Here is a 20,475-nt window from a genome sequence, read left to right as displayed (position 1 = left end):
TTGCATAAATAGTTAAACCATTGTTAAGCCTTTGCCTCAATATATCCTGAAAAAAGAGACCACCAATCACCTTCTGACCACTCTGACCAAAATTGCTTTCCAAAATGGAGTCAACCCTACTCCAAATCTGAACTGATTATTCCATGATGTTTCTGGTTTTAGCCTTCTACATAGAAAAGGACAAACTTACAAGATTAGTTCACATGATAAAATCATCCTGTTTGCATAAAATATTAATATAGTGTTTAGATGTTTCAATTGTTGAAATTATAGATGTATAAGTTACAGTTTCTTTAAAATTGAAATTAACTTTTTATAATAAAGATAGGTTTTTTTGATGACAAGAATTATCTAGATCAGTGATGGCGAACCTTTTTGCCATCCCGTGTCAAAAGTGGGGGGAGCATGGGGGGGGGGTCACGCATGTGTCCACACTCATAATGTCCACACACACACTATGTGCCCCACCCCTGCGACACCCTCCACTTTTGGCACGGTGGGCCCAGTAGGCCCATTTTTTGCTCTCACCAGACTTCAGAGCCTTTCTAGGAGTCTGTCTCTCCCCCCCCCCAAATGGCCTCTACCCCTGGGAGGCCAAAAACGGCCCGTTTGCCAACTTCCGATGGGACCAGAAGGCCTGTTTTTTTGCTCTCCTCAGACTCCAGAGTCTTTCTAGGAGCCTTGGGAAGACCAAAACACCTCCCACCCCCCGGACCTGTGGGACCAGAAGTTGGCAAACAGACTGTTTTCAGCCTCCAGTGGGGAAGGCCGTTTTGGTCCTCCCAAGGCTCCTAGAAAGGCTCTGGAACCTGAGGAGAACAAAAAACAGGCCTTCCCCACCCCCACCAGAGGTAGGAAACAGCCTGTTTCGCTATTGCGGATGGGACCAGAAGGCCTTAAAATCAGTGGAGCTGAGCTTGCATGCCCACCAATATGGTTATGTGTGCCATCTGTGGCACGCGTGCCATAGGTTCACCATTATGGATCTAGATTTTGTGACTTTTGAACCCATTGCTCTGTCCATTTATATATTTTTATATTTCATCATTTTAGCACCAGTTTAGCTGAATATACACTACAGACTCAACCCTGCTGATGCTGTTTGAGTCCTCAGCATGTTTTCTTTCTTTGCTATGCTATTGATGGCACTAGGAATAGACAAATGAAACTCATTTTTTTCAGAGGAAATGAAATATCGATCACTTATCATAAGAAACAATGAGCCTGGCATAAGTAGAACTCATGCTATGAATACAGAATAAATTACTAATCTGAAGCTACAGTAGTTATATATGCATTATAATGATGTCCTGGTGTTAACTTTCTTTAAAATGAATTAGAGTGCATTTGAATAGCTAGAGTATAGATTCTAGGAATGGAAGAATCAGATGTATTATAAATTGTATCTTGTATCTTTCCTACAGTTTGCCGTGAACTTATCCTGCAAATTACTTTATATGTTATAAACTCTGAGAATATTATTAGATACCACAATATACAAAATTGAAAATATTTTATTATTCAAGGTTGAATGCATAAAACTAGATTGTTAAAAGGTTGTTTATTAACTAAACATATTTTGATAGGTCACTTATAAAGTGAAAAAGAAAACATCAGTTGAGCCGTTTTGCTAAATAAAGCTCCAGGGTACAATATTCACAGCTTTATTCAATAAAATTACTTTTAAAATAGTAAGTGTGTGATTGGGAAACACAAGCATCATCCGTCAACCAAACTGCAAGAAAGCTAAATAATGAGCCATTTGCATTATTTTCCTTAGGCTCCAGTAATTTGCGGGCATTGCATCAATATAGCTCTTTTAAAAAAGTATGATGAAAACATGTTCTTTTAAAGTTAGGTGTTTTTTTAAAAAAAAAATAACTCCTGCAATGAGTTGCAGGCTATTTTGTGCAACTTTGTCTTTTTTTCACAAAATTTGAAAAATTATTAGAAAAGTTAAATTTATAAGAACATTTAGAAGACTAATTTTAAGGATTACAAAATGACGCTGATTAGTCCACAACTAAGAAATCTAAATCCTGATTGACTGTTCAGCCAAGATTAACTACAAATGCCTGCCCGAATAGAATGAAGCTATTTTGCTAAATAGTAAAAACCAGGGGTAAGCGGAGGCAGTGAACAAAAAGCTGGGTTGACTGCATTTTAAATAGTCCAAGTCTTGGTAGAAAGAAAACAAAGTGCTGTTATTAGATATACAATCCAAAATCTATTTGCCTATAAATCTCAAAGCACAGTAAGGAGAAATCAAGGCCTTTCTTTTTTAAATATAATGTTCTTGAAGTTTTTTTAAAATAAAGATCGTAAAACTAATACAAACTAAGCTAGAAAAAATAAATAAATAAAAGAAAAATTCAGAAGGTGCAGAAAAAGAACAAAAGGAAAAGAAAAAGTAGAAGAGAAAAGAAAAAAGCTAACAAAGAGAATAATAAAGAAGTGGCTTTCAACCTTCATCACGCCAAGCATAAGCTAATGTTCTGTTTCACCCTCTTTTAAAGTTACAAATAAAAAAAAACCTTCTTCCTATACCCTAATTTTTATCTATATGCAATCCAGAAATTGTAATCTTTTCTGTCCTGGTTCTGAAAAAAAAGTTAACAGAAATACCAAATAAAATCCTTAATTCTTAATTTGATCTTTAATCAAACAGTTTAACTTTATAGTTCTTCTTTTTGCTTTTCATAATCTTAACCTTTAAATCATTTCAATAGCATCACAGGATTTGATCTCTTATCAATCTTTGGCATTCTAGTGGAGTCTTCAATGGTTTCACCAGCCTACTTTGTAAATCCCATAGAGGCGTCCTCCAGGATTTCTTGTCCTATCTGTTCCATGTTCAAATAGTTTTCTTTACGTAAAGAGGCATTCTCCAAAATTTCTTATTGCAGCTGTTCTTTTTTTTAAAAATTTTATTTTGTCACAACAGTACACACAAGCATCAACATAAAACAACAACACATCATATAAGCATATATATGAGCAAAAGTATGCAATAACTATATTAATTTAATATAATGAAAGGAAACAATAGGACAGGAACGGTAGGCACTTTTGTGCTCTTATGCACGCCCGTTCCAATGTATTCCAATATTCCAAAGGATCTAGCTGTTCCAATGCTAGATCCTTTCCTTGATATGTCTTTTGTATTGCCATTTTGATAATACCTATTTTGTTGTCTTCCATCCCTTCAAACACTATAATTTCTTTATCAGGTAAAAGTTTTTCTTTAAAAAAATTTCTCATAACTTTCTAACAAATTATCCACTGAAATCTGCATCCTTTCTGATATTTTAGTTATTATTACTTCAATCCAGTTATTTAAAAAAATCTTTAAAATAAGAAATAGTTATAACCAGCTTAACCATTTTAATTCCTTTCTGCCTGGTACTTTAACTGTCTCTAGCATCCATTTGCAACCATCATCAAGGCTCAGTTCCTAATATAGGGTCAGTACTGTTTCAGTCACTTCCCTCAAGTACATTATTTAATTATAAACTCCCCCCCCAAAAAATCTTATAACAAAAATTCCAAATCTCTCGGGTTTCCCAATCCATTTAAAACTTTCTTAAATTAAAATTCTTCTTTTTTTGCTTTTTGCCAATTGCATAATATTTTAAATGCTTAAGTCTCTGTTTAAAAGACTTTAAACAGAGTGCCAGTCGAAATCATTTTCTAATCAGATTTGGAAATGTTCTGTTTAGCTACTTTATGGGCATACCTTCAAAATGGTAAGCTTAATTTGGCACCTGGTGAGATTTACCTTCTTTGGATTAAATGACTTTGCCACTGCTGATAGCAAAGATGTCATTTCCCTTGGCTCTCGGTGCTCAAATTCATGTGAGATGGCTCTTTTTAGGATCATTTCAAGAGGAACACTCATTGTAATCTCCTGTTCTCCCCTTCTCTAAAGAACCATCTAATCATTCATCTTTCATCTATACAGTGATTGTTATTTCTGGTTATTTGTGAAATGTTTTCAGTCAGCCAAGACTTAAACCAGAATCCACAAATCAAGGTTTTCCTATATTCTTTCACTTTCCAGATTCAGGAGACTGCACCTCTACTGATCTGCTTTTTTATTTCTTTTGGCCCACTTTATAGTCCAGTTCGCTCCAATCAGTTTTCAGACATCAAGCCAATAAACTATAGCACCTTACTATGGCCAGTAAAATATAGTAGATTACAAAAAAAACAAAACTATTTATACATCCAAAAACAATATAAAAATCAGATAAAAGCAATAAATTAAAACACAGGTGTTAAGAGGAATAAATAAATTAGAGTTGTGCAAAAGCAGAGAAATATGTTTTGGTTCATCTCTAGGACAAACAATGCTGCTCAAAGCTTTGAGTGTTCTGTTTCTGTCAGAACAAACTTGAGACATTTTAAGTGCTCTGGCTATATTTAACAATGGAAACTACAAATTAGCTGCTGGTTCCTTTTTTTGCCCACCCAGGTCCATAACAGTAGCAGGGTAGTAGTCGCTGGATGCTTATCTACCATTCAAATTGTGTAAAATATAGTTAATGAAAAGATTAAAATAAATGTCCACAAGAAACAGTAAGAATAAAATTGTGGTCTCAAAAGCTATCCATTTAGGATAACATCTATTATCAGAAAAGTCCAATCAAGATCAATCACATATGACCTGTCTCTGCCACTAAGATAGCAAGACAGGAAAACCTTGGCAAAAAAATTGTTCTAAATACAAGTAGCAAAGCAACAGTTTTGCTACTTAGGTGCCTTGACACATTCATTTTTTGTTTCACATTCAGAAAACACTGTTTCATGGTTTGAAGACAAATTTTCAGAACACATGTTTTGTTTCAAATTTAGCTGAAATGACTCTCATCAGATCAGAACATTTCCATTTTGCTAAAGTTAATGGCTTATGAAACCCAACATAAAAAGATATACTTGAAAAGATGTCTAAAATATACCTGATATGGGCTTATAAATATTTCACAAAAGTGCAAAGTAATTATAAATCAAATAAATGGAATAGCCACAAATAAATGTAACGCATATAACTGTCATAATTCCCTGTGAACAATAGGCTCCAGCAGAAGGAACTTATGTGAAAAGTTCACATAATCATTTGGGAAGGTCTCCAAATGATTTGTTAATTCTGCCATATCAGAAAATCTTGTTTTCTTGTAAAATCTAGGAACAGTTGCTGTATTCATTTGACAATTGTGCACATTAAATTATGGCAGCCTTACCTCATCAGGGCTTGAAGCTTGGTAAGTTCTATTTTCATCACTGAAATCCTGATCTACCTCTGCATATTCTGTTTCTCCAGTCACTCCTGTTCGGGATTCATACACGGGCGTAACATTGTGACACAATGCAATAGCTTTTACTGCTTCGTGTATTCGATTGCTGACTGTTTTTCGAACTTTAGGGGCAGAGGACTGCATCTTTCTGGAGGGTGTTGAGCTGGTACTGTTTCCACTAGACTGTGTATGCATCTTTGAAATATAAATATAACATTAAGATAAAACAAAACTATCAATTTCTTTCATTTCATCCTGGAACATCCTGTTTTGTTAATTTTAAATTTTGTGCCAAATGTTCTCTTCTTTAATTATGCATCCTCTTTTAATACCCAAGCTTAACTTTCTATAGGAAATTCTATAGAAAGTTTTCACACAGATGCATACAAATATTATTCATTCCCTTCTTCTGTGAAGAGAAAGGCTGTGCAAATAAGAAACAAGATAAAACCATATGCTTCCTTATACACGTGGTTTGGGAAATAACACAATATTTTACCATGTTTGGACTAATGTGAATACATGCAATAGGTAAGTGAATTGTTTTAAGGTAAAGACTATCTTGGAATAATCTTAATTCCCTTTTTCTTAAGCGAAACTTTTCATGTTACTTTTCCTGATATATGTCATCATCACTTAAGAACAACGGGAAGCCAAGTCACAAAAGACAAGCCAGGCACAGGTGCATTTAGGAGATGTTGAAAATCTACAAAAGCTTTAGCTTTAAGTTGCTCTCAACATGTGTCTTAATATACTGTATGTGCCTTATGTATTATGAAAAGTAAAATTATAATCAGTCCTTAGAATATGGTTGCAAAAAAATGGCCCTGTCAAGAAATATAACTATTTGGGACCCTAGATCACTTACAAGTGAATACTTCAAAATTTATTCCCCTTTTATATTTTGAATGGCAATTAGATTACTAAATGTTTGCCTTGCAAATGCTTGTAGTCTAAAAATTCTTGAACATTTTCTAAACTGGGGCCCTAAGAGTGAGGACTCTTAATATTCTCTGTAAAGCTTGGTGTGATCTTTGATCTAGCAGAAATGGCACACAGACATCCTCTGTCTTAGACAGAGAGGATATTCATTCATACAATTTTTAAAAATCAACCCAAGACAATCACCAAAAAACATTGTCTCACACAAATAAGACTTGTAGGGAGTACAAACTGCTCTTACAGTACTCACAAAACGGTATATTTAAAAAGGAGGACAATGCACGCTAATGTTGCTGTTGCTACCATTATAATAAAGAATTATATTGGATTAGCACTGCAAAACAATCTCTGTCATCTCAACGGTATTATAAAAACTAACCTTAGATTTTCTGTAGGGTAACAACACTGAAATCCTGTTTGGCAACAAGCATTTTTTTTATTTCATGTTTTGAACATGGAATGAGAATACTTTACCCCTCAAATTACAGTGGAGTCTAATAAAAGGTTTAAATTTCTGATAGCTATTGCTTTAAACATTTGCCTTTGTAAACTACTAACACTGATGTCATTGCAACTACTAATAAATTAAGCAGATTTACTCCTTCTGAATTATGTTATGTTTATTGATGCTTGTGTAATTTAATTTCACACAAATTCCATTAAAGATTATGCCCTCTATCACAAAATGCTTCCAGTGGGGAAATATAATCAGGTTATAATAGATTTGTGTGCTTCAGTAGAGGGGACCTACTTGACTATTGTCATCTTAATAAAACTGAACACATACAAGGGAGAAAAATCAATACCATACAAGAACCACTGTATAACTGGTTGCATTAATAGTTATTGCTTAAGTAAATAAATGCACAACAGTTGCTTTTTGAAGCAATTATTAAGCAGCTATTTATTTTTTTATGGAAGATTATTTTTCCCTAATTTATAACAAGTGGCAAAAATGAATTTATTATTGGGGTATTTAATCAAATAATTTACTTAAGTGCAGAAAATTATCTCTCCTTTAAAAATGCTTTACTATTTAGTAAGAATATTGGATTCTACATCACTCTGTTGTGGTATTCACTTGAAAGTGGTAGTGTTTATAATGGGAATGTATTGCATAAATTAAATAGACTTTATACTTTATTCTCTATTAATGCAGCTTCTCTTTGTCTCTTATACTTGCATAGTTTTGTAACTGATATATTGTGATCTAAGAAAGATGGTATATATTATATTATATTAATATTCTATATTAATTATATTATTTTATATTATTAGTGTTAAAATATTTTAAGTTTTAAATCATATTACTAATCATATTATAGCTCAACATAGGCAACTGCTCTCACACATGTAGATGTGTTGTACAGAATGGGAATGCTAACCCATTTATAATTATTTTAATAGTTTTGGCTTATTAATATCTATATCTATATCTATATCTATATCTATAAATAATATATATCTATATAACTATATATCTATATATCTATATATCTCTATATCTATCTATCTATCTATCTATATATAAGCATGTGCAACATTTGTTGTTTTTTTAATTCTGGAAGCTGAAGTTCAGTAAAATAAGCAAAACAAGAGGCAATGTGTAGTAGATATCATTAAAACTATTATTTATTTATTTATTTTATTTTATTTTATTAAATTTCTATACCGCCCTTCTCCCGAAGGACTCAGGGCGGTGTACAGCCAAAATAAAATACAGAATATATACAATTAAAAGAATTTAAAATGAACTATTACTAAACGGCCGATAATTTAAAAAATTTTAAAAATTTAAAATATTACTAAAACCCCAATTTAAAATCAACTATTTATGCCAGTCCTGCTTGAATGAATAAATATGTTTTTAGCTCACGACGAAAGGTCCGAAGATCAGGCACTTGACGTAAGCCAGGTATTAAAACTTATCATGTAGCTGATATATTACAATGGTGATGAAAATCATGGACTATAAACTAAGAGGTCTTTAGTTTAAATATTTTGAAAGTTAATTCAATATTTTGCATAAAACATAGTAGTAACTTAGTTTTTCCCCACACCTACCACTATTATTATGAGTAAAAGGTTAGGGCTTTGTAGCACGCAATGAACACATAGAAATGTAGCATGCAATGGACACATAGAATTGTAGCATGCAACGGACACATAGAATTGTAGCATGTGATGGACACACAGAATATGAGGATGAAGCAGGTTTTACAATGAATAAGCTCCATCCATATGATATGGTGCATTCTTTTGAGGAAATCTCCTTTGCCCTGCTTCTCTCTATTGCTTGGTTTCTATCTTGTCCAGGCAAATAGCAGACATTTAAATTATGCAAGTGCAGGGCTTAGTGAACATTTCATGCCACTCAGAGGCAGGAACGTATTGTATGCTCCAGAGGCAAAGTTGACTTCAACTCCATTTGATGACCTTTGATTAAAAGCATATCAGTTCAGATTGACAACAAATGTGTTGTTGTTGTTGTTGTTAGTTGCGAAGTTGTGTCCGACCCATCGCGACCCCATGGACAACGTTCCTCCAGGCCTTCCTGTCCTCTACCATTCTCTGGAGTCCATTTAAACTCATGCCTACAGCTTCAGTGACTCCATCCAGCCACCTCGTTCTCTGTCGTCCCCTTCTTCTTTTGCCCTCAATCTTTCCCAGCATTAGGCTCTTCTCCAGTGACAACAAATGTGATGAGGCACAAATATACGAGCTGTCGCCACTGGTTGTTTACCAAGAGGCATAACCTCTTTTCAGATCTTTATAGTGAAAACAGACAAAATGGTTTTGTAATTCTTATGCAGTCATATTCTGTCTGAGGGAACTTTGTTATTGTTTTATCATTTAACTATTCAAATTGGAAACTGAAATTTTATCTACGAGAACTAATACAGGTTAAGTCTTTCATGCAGGTAGATTTGAAATATTTTTCATCATGTAATCAAAAGTATAATTTACAAAATAAATAAATATCAACTGCACTATTATTTTACAGTATAGGGTAGTCCTTGACTTGCAACTAGGTGTGACCAGAATTTTCATTGTTATGTAAGGTGGTTGTTAAGTGATTTTGTTGCATTTGTTAAATGAATCACATGGTCCTTAAGCGAATCTGGCTTCCCTGAATAACTCTGCTTGTCAGAAGCCATCTGGGAAGGTCACAAGTGCCTTGAATGCTGCAGTTGCCATAAATACATGCCACTTGCCAAGCACCTGAGTTTTGTATTATGACAGTTGCAAGGGCAAGAATTGGTTGTAAGTCACTTTTTCAATGCCGCTGCAACTTCAATTGGTTGCTAAACAAATCTGTAAGCCGAGGACTACCTGTACTCTAGCTTTTTAGATATTGGGTTTTATTAACAAAATAACTTATAGTAAGGAAAGTAAGAATAAAAACTAAATACCTGGGAATATGAATTGATAATATGATTTTGAATTTCATCCATTGTGTCTGTTCCATATGAAACAGTACCTAGGTGGAGGCGCTTAAATATCATCTCATTCTGGGTCAGTGTACCTGCAGTACAAATATTGAATACATGCAACTATAAGTATGATGATGAAAATATTATTTATCTTGTAAGTTATAATAAATCCATTTGACCTACTTCATATTTAAGATATACTGCATAATCCAAATATATACAAAATTGTGGAAGTACAGACATCTTTGGAATATAGAATCAAGTGCTAGCATTCTCAAGGGGGTTACATTAAAGAGCAAAGATCTCTAAAGGTCTGTACATTTCTGACCATATATACTATATTAATATAGCACAGAACTCTTCTGGGCTAGTAGGAAAGTTCTGAAAGTTGATCCTGGGGTTCTCCCCAAATTGTTGCCATAATGGGTATAACTAGTCATAAAACACTCACTTATCAGCACAAAGGAATGAATATAAGGTTAATCCTACACAGGTTGTTTTCTTCCTACTAATCCAGCATGTCCTTTTCCCCACTTTGCATATAAGCTTACATCCAAATAATGAATGCTTACACCCAGAAGCATTTTTTTAAAAATAAAGATGATTGCAGAGCTACTAATTTTGCTTTCTAGATTGCTACAGGAATAATACGCAACTTGACAACTATGGATAACACATGCTAGTATAAAATCACTTTAACAACCAATTTGGCTATTGCCAATTAACTCTGAATTTCCAGAAATGACACAGCTTTTTATATCTTTATTTCATTTGTGGTGGTCAAGAGATGATACACTTTTGGGATGAAATTGGTGAGATAAGCATCATTACTAAACAAAGAATTGAATGCTTTCCAGCAATGTGGTTACTGTACTTATTCACAGAATCAAACCTCAAGCTTAAAAACAAGGACCTTATTAATCATAGCAGTTAAAAAAAAGAATTGCCTAACGTTGTAGATAATTTTAAAATTGAGAGGTGGGCTAACAAGGCATGTTATATGCTATGTTAGAAGATATCATAGTGTTAAATGAAGCACCAGACCCAGGAATCACAATTCTATCAGTATAGATGGACTTCGTATTTTATCTTAATTGCAAAATATATTCTTTTTTTTTTTATTGAAAAAGTTTTAAAAAACAAAAACATTTCCCCCCCCTTTTCCCCCCCTCTCTCCCAGAAAACCCCCTTCTCCCCTCCCTTCCCCCCCCCCCGGCTTCCCGGGTCAATCACAAGGTTTGGCATAAACCAAACATAGAGTAAAATTTTCCCTTCTAATCCAATTAACCTCATCCAAATCTTTTCATCTCCCAACCCCTATTGCAAAATATATTCTATTGGCAACTTTTACATATATGGTAAATATGAATGTTTATGTGTAATAATTTTTATGTATTATTTTTCTCTGCATCTTTGATTTACGTTACTTAATAGTGTTTGAATCACAGTTCAATAAAAAAGGAAAAACTCCCCTCTGAATTCAATTAAATAAAATTACACAAATGACATGAACCAACATCAACAATGCCCAAATGCCAATTACATAATTATGCATATAATGAATGCTGACATACATATATAAAATATTTCTATTGCATAATTTTAATTATATAAATTAAATTATATAATTTAATTATATAAATTATATACAATGCATATAACGCATCTTGTTCTGGTTTGGAAGCCTTCATCTTTTTTTCAATTTAATTGACAATCTATACAGAAGGAAGTAGAACAGCTTTACTTTGTTGACTGTATTTGTATTGTAGTCCTCTAAGGAATGCATGATAGTACTAATATTTTATTGAAAGGATTTGCAGTAATTCAAATGTTAAGGCACTCCGTTTTAATGACTGGTATGTAACATGATAGAATATGACATGACGGCAAGCATTCCTTCTATCAAGGTAGCGCCTCTAACAGAAGCTTTTTTCAACTATTTTTTCTACTTTTCTACTACCTTCCTTTTTTTTTTTTTTTTAATTTTTTTTATTACTTTTTTTGCAACAAACAAACAAAAAGAAAATACATTATTACACCCTTGTGCTATACATAAAAGGAAGATTTGGGTCTTCGGATATATCCTCATGATTGCCAAAATCCACGTTCTCGAGGTACAGGTATCCTACTTGATAATTTGAACTCTCCCCTCTAAACACCGCTTTCATCGCATCCCAAACAATTTCAAATTTAACCTCCCCGTTATCATTTAATCTCCAACTTTCCTCCAATTTTTTAAGTATCCATTTTTTATCCTTTTCATTTTTATACAATTTCTCGTCATATCTCCAATAGCTTCTTTTTTTCTCAAAATTAAAATCTAAGTCCACCATAACTTCTGCATAATCAGAATCTTTAAAAATTCACACATCTACCTTATCCACATTGTTCAACAAATCTTTAGAAAGAAAAATATAATCAATTCTAGAATATGTATTATATATCTTAGAGAAAAAAGTGTATACTCTCTCAATTCCTTTAACCTCTCTCCACACATCAACCACGCCGTTTCGAAGCATCCACATATTTAAAATCCCCATTTTATTTGCTCCTCCACAGCGGGTGGGATTAGTACTGTCTATTTTATCTCTGATTAAATTAAAATCCCCAGCCACAATTACTTTCCCTACACTTTCATTCTCCAAAATTTTTGTTATTTTTTCAAGAAATTCTCTTTGTTTTTCATTCGGTAAATATAAATTAACAAGTGTCACTTTTTCCTCATTAAGATTTCCAACAATTATTACATATCTTCCATCTTCATCCAAAATTACCTTATGTTTTTCAAAGTACACCCTATCTGATATCAGTGTTGCAACTCCTCTAGCTTTTAAAGTTCCAAATGCTTTTTCATATATTTGCATACCTTTTATATACATTCTATTTGAATCTTCAGATTTCTGATGGGTTTCTTGTAAAAATAAAATTTCTGGTAAATCCCTTTTAATCTTAAGCTCCAATCTTCTTCTTCTTTTCTACTACCTTCCATGCCACTCTAAATATTCTTCTTTAAAATGGGATATATATTTTTGCTTATGCATACTTTTGCGACTCATTTCTAGCCTTTCAATGCTGTAAATCTTAATCATGTCATGTGAATATTAATAAGAATTGCGGGGAAAAATATTTCGTTATGAACTGTATTTTTTTAGAAAAAAAATGGACTATCAGTTGAAGAAACATTTTTTAAAAAACCATGTGGTAAAGCAGATACCATGCTACCTCTAGCAGGCAACTGAAAATTATAACTACTTCCCATTTCAGCAAATTTAGCCCGTTAATTGGTGCCAAACCTTGAATTTCAGAATCAACACAAATAGTATCCTTTTAGTATTACTTCCGATCTGTAAGAAACTATAGGGTGTCAGTCAAGGAGTGACATTATGTTCACTACTGTCAACAGTGACATCCTTGATTCCAAAAAAGCTTTAATTGAAGAGTGGATGATATAGGGTGTGATGATAAACAGAGTCAAGAAGTCATCAATGGACAGATTCATTTGTTAATTCAGTCAAGCAAGTTTATATACATAATAATTAAGACTCAGAAAAGGGTAAAGCCTACTTTTTTGGACAATGGGGATATTAAAATTACTCTCATTTTACCACACCCCAGAATATATTATTATCTTTATAGTCGCCATACGATTTTTAGATGTGTGAACTTATTATCTTTAAATAGACCTGTTCTAGCAACATGTACATTCAACCTCCTTAGAAAGCATAAATGGTGTCTCATTAGATGATTTAAACAGGGATATGTGGATTTCATAACTGGAAAAAACATTACAGGTTAAAAACAAGAATTTGGAATTGTGCTTGAATTGTACTTTTTAGAAATGGGCTGGATCAGTGGAACAAACTTTAATGTTTAAAAAAATATTTAAAATCAAAGTAGGACTTTATATTAAATCAAAGGGAAGATATTTTAGGGTTGCAGAAGGCAGAAACACAAGCTCTGGCTCACACACTATCTTTTTTTATTTCTGGCAAACCTAGACGTTTTCCAATCCTACCCCAAAGTTCCAATGGATATCTTCCTGATGTAACAGTTCCAACATCTGTTTTGCTTGGAGGTTTTATTCTTTAAATTAGGCATAATTATTCCTGTGTTTGGGTAGAAATATGTGATGCTTAAAGAAAGAAGCATCAATGGGTTGCTTCTTTCTGCTCAAGCTCAGATTGAGTATAGTAATATTATTTAATTTCACATAAAATAATGATACTCACTGAAAAGGACTATTAAGAAAAAGCCAAACTATATAGATATCTAAAATTACATTCTAAAACAATGGCCTAATCTAGTTTTCTTTATTCTAAGGCAAACATTGTATTTTTTGTCCATTCAAATTGATGCGTCAACTGAACAAACTCTGCTTGAGTCTTTCTTTTTTAAATTATCAATTGTTTTTGTTCAGTAGCTAAGTTGTGTCCAATTTTTTACAACCCCACGGACCATAGCATGCCGTCTTCCACTGTCTCCAAGAGTTTACCCAAATTCATGTTCTTTGTTTCAATAACACGTGTTGGCCAAAGTATTTGAGCTTCGGCTTCAGGATCTGTCCTTCCAAAAACAGGCAGAGTATGAATTGTCTTAACTCAAGAATCTTTTCCACTCCCTTCCTATCATAAATGTTAACCTTTTTGAGAATGAATTTATTCAATGTCTGTTGTGCTTTAGGAAAAATAGTATAAACTTTGAAAAGAAAAATATTTCTTATGTTTATGCTTCAAAGAGCAGGGCAAGTACCAACCCACACAGTATTTTTTCTGGTTGGCTTGCAGAAACAACCAGATGAAATGGAACAGCTGCAATAGGGAAGGAGGAATATATGTCATAATTACTTGAAAATAAAAATTACAAATAAGTATTTATTTATTTTCATCTCCATGCAATTATATATACTAGTATAGGATTTGGTCTTGTAATAAGAAGAATAAATTTATAATCTGGTTAAAGGCAATCAAGATAGATTTTACCCATAAGACAATAGTAAATGATATTCTTCCTAAAACCAATATCTCAGAGTCGGGCACTATAAAAATGCACTTTTTATTATTATGAAAATGCTTTTACTAAGCCAAAGTTTACCAGTATTTCGGTCTTAATCTGATCCATTAATGATTAATAAATTCTTATATAAAGGATTTCATTTTTATGCTATTTGTCCATATATTGAATTATCCTGAATTTGAGACAGTTATGGGTTATAATTGAGACACTTTGAAAATTTGACTTGGATTTTGATAATAATGAAAATAATTTGTTAAAATAAAAACATCTATTATGGAACATCTGATTCTACTGCTTCTATTTTTATATCACAGAATTTGTAGGAGTTGTATTCCATCACCTTTTGCATGTGTAAGTATCTGGTCAAAACAGGTCAATAAAAGCTGGGGAAATATGAACCTGGTATCTGGCATCTCAGTGACAGAAAAAAAAAGAAAAAAAATGTGTGTTGCAAAGTCAGAATGCAAACCCTGGTCTTTTTTTTTAAGTAACGTCCCCTGCAGTCAGGTGATTTGCATAATAAATTGCAATGCATATTTCACCATTTACCACTCTTGCTTCCTGTGGATGACTATGGCTGGAGTTCCAAACAGATGTGTAGGACTGTGGTTGCTCATATTTCATTTACCTTTGCTGAATTCAGGACTGTCCCCAGACTGATGTAAACCTGTAGCACTAGTACTGGGGTTAATTACATTAAGCAGTATAGAATCTTGTAGTATGTTTCAGCAGACAAAGGAAATACTATTCCATTCCTATATAAATAGCCCTCAATTTATAGTCATTAGTTTAATGACTGTTCAAAGTTAGAATGAAACTGAAAAAGTAACCTACTTCAGGTTTTTGCACTTAGGATTGTCACGGTGTCCTTGTAGTCATATTATCAAAATTCAGGTGCTTGGCAACTGGCATGGATTTATGATAGTTGCAACATCCTGGGTCACATGATCGCCATTAACAACCTTCCCAGTGAGCTTCTAAGAAGCAAAGACAATGGGGGAAGCCAGATTTGCTTAATGACTATGTGATTTGTTTAACAATAGCAGTGACTTGGTTAATGACTGTTTAATGAAAAAAGGTCATAAAATCATGTGAGACCCTCTTTACAATACATCACTTGGTGATGGAAGTTCAGTTACAGTTGTGGTCATAAATTGAGCACTACCTGTAAAAGGATAAAATCTGAAAAATGTAGAAGGGTGAACAAAAGGAAATATTTATGTTACATGTACTGTTCTGTAAGGTACCCATTTCACTTATGAAAAGGTAAGAAGATCAAGAAAAGGTTTTTTCCTCCAATGTGCAATATAGTTTGAAGGCAGCAGCAACAATCAGTGGGATAAATGTTGAGAATGTAATTCACTTTAATAAAAATAGTAACTTACTCAGATAAAGGTAACACTTCCAAAAATATAGAAAGTGTACTTGCTATCATCCCTTGGATAAAAAGAAAATAACTGGAAAAATAACAAGCTTTTACTTAATTAAAATCAAAAGCAATATTTAGTATTTTATATCATGTGATGAGTCAGAGTGCAAAGTAAATAATTTGCAAACTCATCAAGCTGACGTGAAAGCTATTAAAAAGTCATCATATGCTGAAAAATGTAGAGTTTGCACACCATAATTTCAAACAATTCATTAGAAAGTAAGGTGTGGGCATCTTTGTATGTCATTGAGAGTCACTGAGAGTGAGATAGCCTATAAATGGTTTGATCCAACCAACCATCCATCCTCTTGGTTGGTTGGACTAAGAATGGAAGGCAGAAATTAAGGATATGCAAAATAAATTTGAAATGTTATTTGAGCCTGAAACACAACATTTCAAGTTTGAAATAGTACTTTTGGTTTCAAAATGGGTTATTCCAACCATCAGGAGCTAATTCAAGCTCAGAATTGCACCTGAAATAGAGCTGCTTCGAGCATTAATGATTGGGACAACCCATTTCAGACTTGAGCCAGTTGTTTTGAGCAGAAACTGTTTCTGCATTTGAAGCATTTTGCTTATTGCTAGCAATGATAAATTTAGTTGGTAAAAGGAACCAAAATAAATCAGACAATAGGAATCTTTTGTTAGATAAATCAAGTAACAAAATATAGTTCACCCGTGAAGAAAACTCCTCAGAATAACTTCCCAACATTGTTCCTGTGGTGACAAAAATGGACCTAAGATATCTTGTCCCCTTGAAGCAAATGTATGTAGATTTTGTCAACATAAAGGAAAAGTTATAAACCCCAGCTGGTAGACTCCAGAAAAGAGCTCTTTTATCACATATGTTTGGACAAAACAGTTATAATTTAATTTTCTGTATCATTTTAAAATTGATTTTTGGAATTTTTAATTTTGTTTATGATAAGTAGTGAATTCCAGAAACTTTAATAAGAAAGATTTCTAAACCTCTATTTATTAAACATGTTCTCTACAGCATTAAATAATTTTGCCCGCAATTGTATCATTAAACACAGGAGAAAAAATATAGAGATGTTAAGAGGACGTGGACCTGATGAAAGTAAGATAGAATTGTAAATGGGAAGAGGCTAGAAAATATAAATTCTCTCTCAAATCCATGGTTACTATACTAAAAAAAAGGATAAGGAGTTTTTGTGCTGAATCCGTACAAGGTAAAATATTTCAAGAATGTTTCCTTGAGATTTTTTTCTTTTTTAACAATTTTTATTTCCATTTTCCAACATCATATTTATGTACAAACTATTATCCATCATTAATCATTAATTTTTATTTATTACTGATTCAGGCCTGCCCGACTGCCACTTCCTTTCTTCACAACCTCCCTCTACCCTCGTTTCCTTGAGATTTTTATGGTCTGATGTGAAAATCTGGTAGCCTATAATTAGGCCTGAAATTTGCTCTATCTAATTTAAATGGTAGTATTGACTTGGCTTTTTATCTGATTAGGACAACTTTCAAGCTCTGAAGGTGGTCTCAGTAATTTGTAGTGAAAATGAAGAAAACTGAAGTTCCTTGCAAAGTGCATCAGCCACTACATTGATCATTCCATATGTGGAAATAAAAGCACTCATCCAATTCATAAAAAGAAACATCACTTTAATGGCATCCAGATGAAGAATGCAATATATATAGGAATCTTTAATAAATATTTGTAAGGGATTTAAATGAGTCCTAGGGGATTCCCATGTATCATTTCAGTCTATCAATGTGGAAGAATTGCCTTTTAAGAAGGGCCAGCAGATCTTGGTCCTAACATGCTTCTCTTTATCTGAATAAGTTTGAGACTTGAAGCAGTACTGACAAAATAGATTCTCATGTGGCCATACTGCTGAAATTGATAAATCCATTCTCATATGGCCTTAGATACCTCATGAAATAAGAAATTATGGTAGATAGTTATCAGGAAAAGAGTCTTGCAAGGGACTAGAATTTCAAGTTTAAGTCTAATACTGAATCTTCCTCAGAAGATGTTCTTCCAGATTTTACATATGTTACATGTAAATATATTTTACATACATTTACTTCTTCCAGCTCCCTGGAGGAAGTATGATGAAGAATATGAGAACATACCATATACAACATTATCCATTATTAAAGAAAGTTGAGCAAGGTAAAGGGACTGATGATGTTTGCACCAGAAGCCATGCCAGAGTTCATAAAAAATATGGTTTAACATAAATGAAGAAACCTGGCACTGATCTAGATAATAAGCTAAATAAATTATGATACACATTTATTTATTTTAAAAAATAAGAAATATATTTAAAAATTTCTGAGTTGCTTTTAGCCCAAGAATGAACACTATACAATAGTGACAGTTCCTGACAGTTAGATCAATTAACCAGTGGAACAACTTACCTCCAGAAGTTGTTAATGGAATAGAATAGAATAGAATTTTTTTATTGGCCAAGTGGGATTGGACACACAAGGAATTTGTCTTGGTGCATATGCTCTCAGTGTACATAAAAGAAAAGATACGTTCATCAAGGTACAACATTTACAACACAAATGATGGTCAATATATCAATATAAATCATAAGGACTGCCAGCAACAAAGTTACAGTCATAAGTGGAGATTGGTGATGGGAACGATGAGAAGATTAATAGTAGTGCAGATTTAGTAAATAGTTTGACAGTGTTGAGGGAATTATTTGTTTAGCAGAGTGACGGCCTTCGGGGAAAAACTGTTCTTGTGTCTAGTTGTTCTGGTGTGCAGTGCTCTATAGCGTCGTTTTGAGGGTAGGAGTTGAAACAGTTTATGTCCTGGATGTGAGGGATCTGTAAATATTTTCACGGCCCTCTTCTTGATTCGTGCAGTATACAGGTCCTCAATGGAAGGCAGGTTGGTAGTAATTATTTTTTCTGCAGTTCTAATTATCCTCTGAAGTCTGTGTCTTTCTTGTTGGGTTGCAGAACCGAACCAGACAGTTATAGAGGTGCAAATGACAGACTCAATAATTCCTCTGTAGAACTGAATCAGCAGCTCCTTGGGCAGTTTGAGCTTACTGAGTTGGCGCAGAAAGAACATTCTTTGTTGTCCTTTTTTGATGATGTTTTTGATGTTAGCTGTCCATTTTAGATCTTGCGATATGATAGAACCTAGAAATTTAAAGGTTTCTACTGTTGATACTGTGTTGTCTAGTATTGTGAGAGGTGGAAGTATGGAAGGGTTTCTCCTAAAGTCTACCACCATTTCTACGGTTTTGAGCGTGTTCAGTTCCAGATTGTTTTGTCTGCACCACAAGGTTAGTCCTTCGACCTCTCGTCTATATGCGGATTCATCATTGTCTCGAATGAGACCAATCACTGTTGTGTCATCTCAGAACTTCAGTAGCTTGACAGATGGGTTGTTGGAGATGCAGTCATTGGTATACAGAGAGAAGAGAAGTGGGGAGAGCACACAGCCTTGGGGGGGCCCTGTGCTAATTGTACAGGTATTTGATGTGATCTTGCTTAGCTTTACCTGCTGCTTCCTGTTTGTTAGGAAGCTTGTGATCCACTTACAAGTCTGTTCCAGTACCTGTAGCTGGTTTAGCTTAGTTAGAAGTGTCTGGAATGATGGTATTGAATGCTGAACTAAAGTCTACAAAGAGGACCCTTGCATAGGTCTTTGGAGACTCAAGATGTTGTAGTATGTAGTGCAGAGCTATATTAACAGCATCATCTGTTGATCTATTTGCTCGGTATGCAAATTGCAAAGGGTCTAATAGCGGATCCGTGATGGTTTTCAAGTAGCAAAGCACTAGCCTTTCAAAGGTTTTCATGACTACAGATGTTAAAGCAACTGGTCTGTAGTCATTCAGTTCCTTGATGGTGGGCTTCTTCGGCACTGGGATGATGGTAGAGCGTTTGAAGCAAGAAGGAACATAGCACATCTCTAGTGATTTATTGAAAATATGGGTGAAGATGGGGGCCAATTGGTCAGCACAGACTTTTAAGCAAGAAGGAGTTATCTTGTCTGGGCCTGGAGCTTTTCCTGGCTTTTGTCTGTGAAATAGGTCCTGCACTTCCTTTTCTGTGATCACTAGGGGTTGTGAAATGGGGTCAGTTGTAGGAGGCTTGGCTGTTGTTGGTGTGTCTGAGATGGGGGTTGTGGAGATAGGTGGCTGTAGTTTCCTTTCAAACCTGCAGTAAAACTCATTCAGGTCATCTGCCAGTTGTTGATTACCTTCAGCCTGGGAAGGAGGTTTGCCATAGCCGGTGATATTTTTAAGAGTTTTCCACATGTTTGCTGGTTCATTTGCTGAAAACTGATTCTTTAGCTTTTCAGAGTAGCTTCTCTTTGCTGCTCTGATCTCCCTTGTTAGTGCATTTCTGGCCT

General features: G+C 33.9%; 1 protein-coding gene across 1 annotated transcript in view; it reads right to left on the bottom strand.

Annotated features, from left to right (window-relative positions):
• ATP9B (ATPase phospholipid transporting 9B (putative)) overlaps positions 1 to 20,475 on the bottom strand; it is a 156,059-nt gene that overhangs the window by 32,350 nt on the left and 103,234 nt on the right. The window contains exons 14-15 of the mRNA XM_058175330.1: positions 9,650 to 9,762; positions 5,241 to 5,489 (exon numbers count right to left, since the gene is read on the bottom strand). Coding sequence (XP_058031313.1) covers positions 5,241 to 5,489; positions 9,650 to 9,762 — 362 coding nt within the window. The remainder of the gene's footprint in view (positions 1 to 5,240; positions 5,490 to 9,649; positions 9,763 to 20,475) is intronic.

The sequence above is a fragment of the Ahaetulla prasina genome, chromosome 3 (assembly GCF_028640845.1).
Source record: "Ahaetulla prasina isolate Xishuangbanna chromosome 3, ASM2864084v1, whole genome shotgun sequence".
Taxonomy (NCBI): Eukaryota; Metazoa; Chordata; class Lepidosauria; order Squamata; family Colubridae; genus Ahaetulla; species Ahaetulla prasina.
This window is presented reverse-complemented; position numbering and strand designations above follow the sequence as displayed.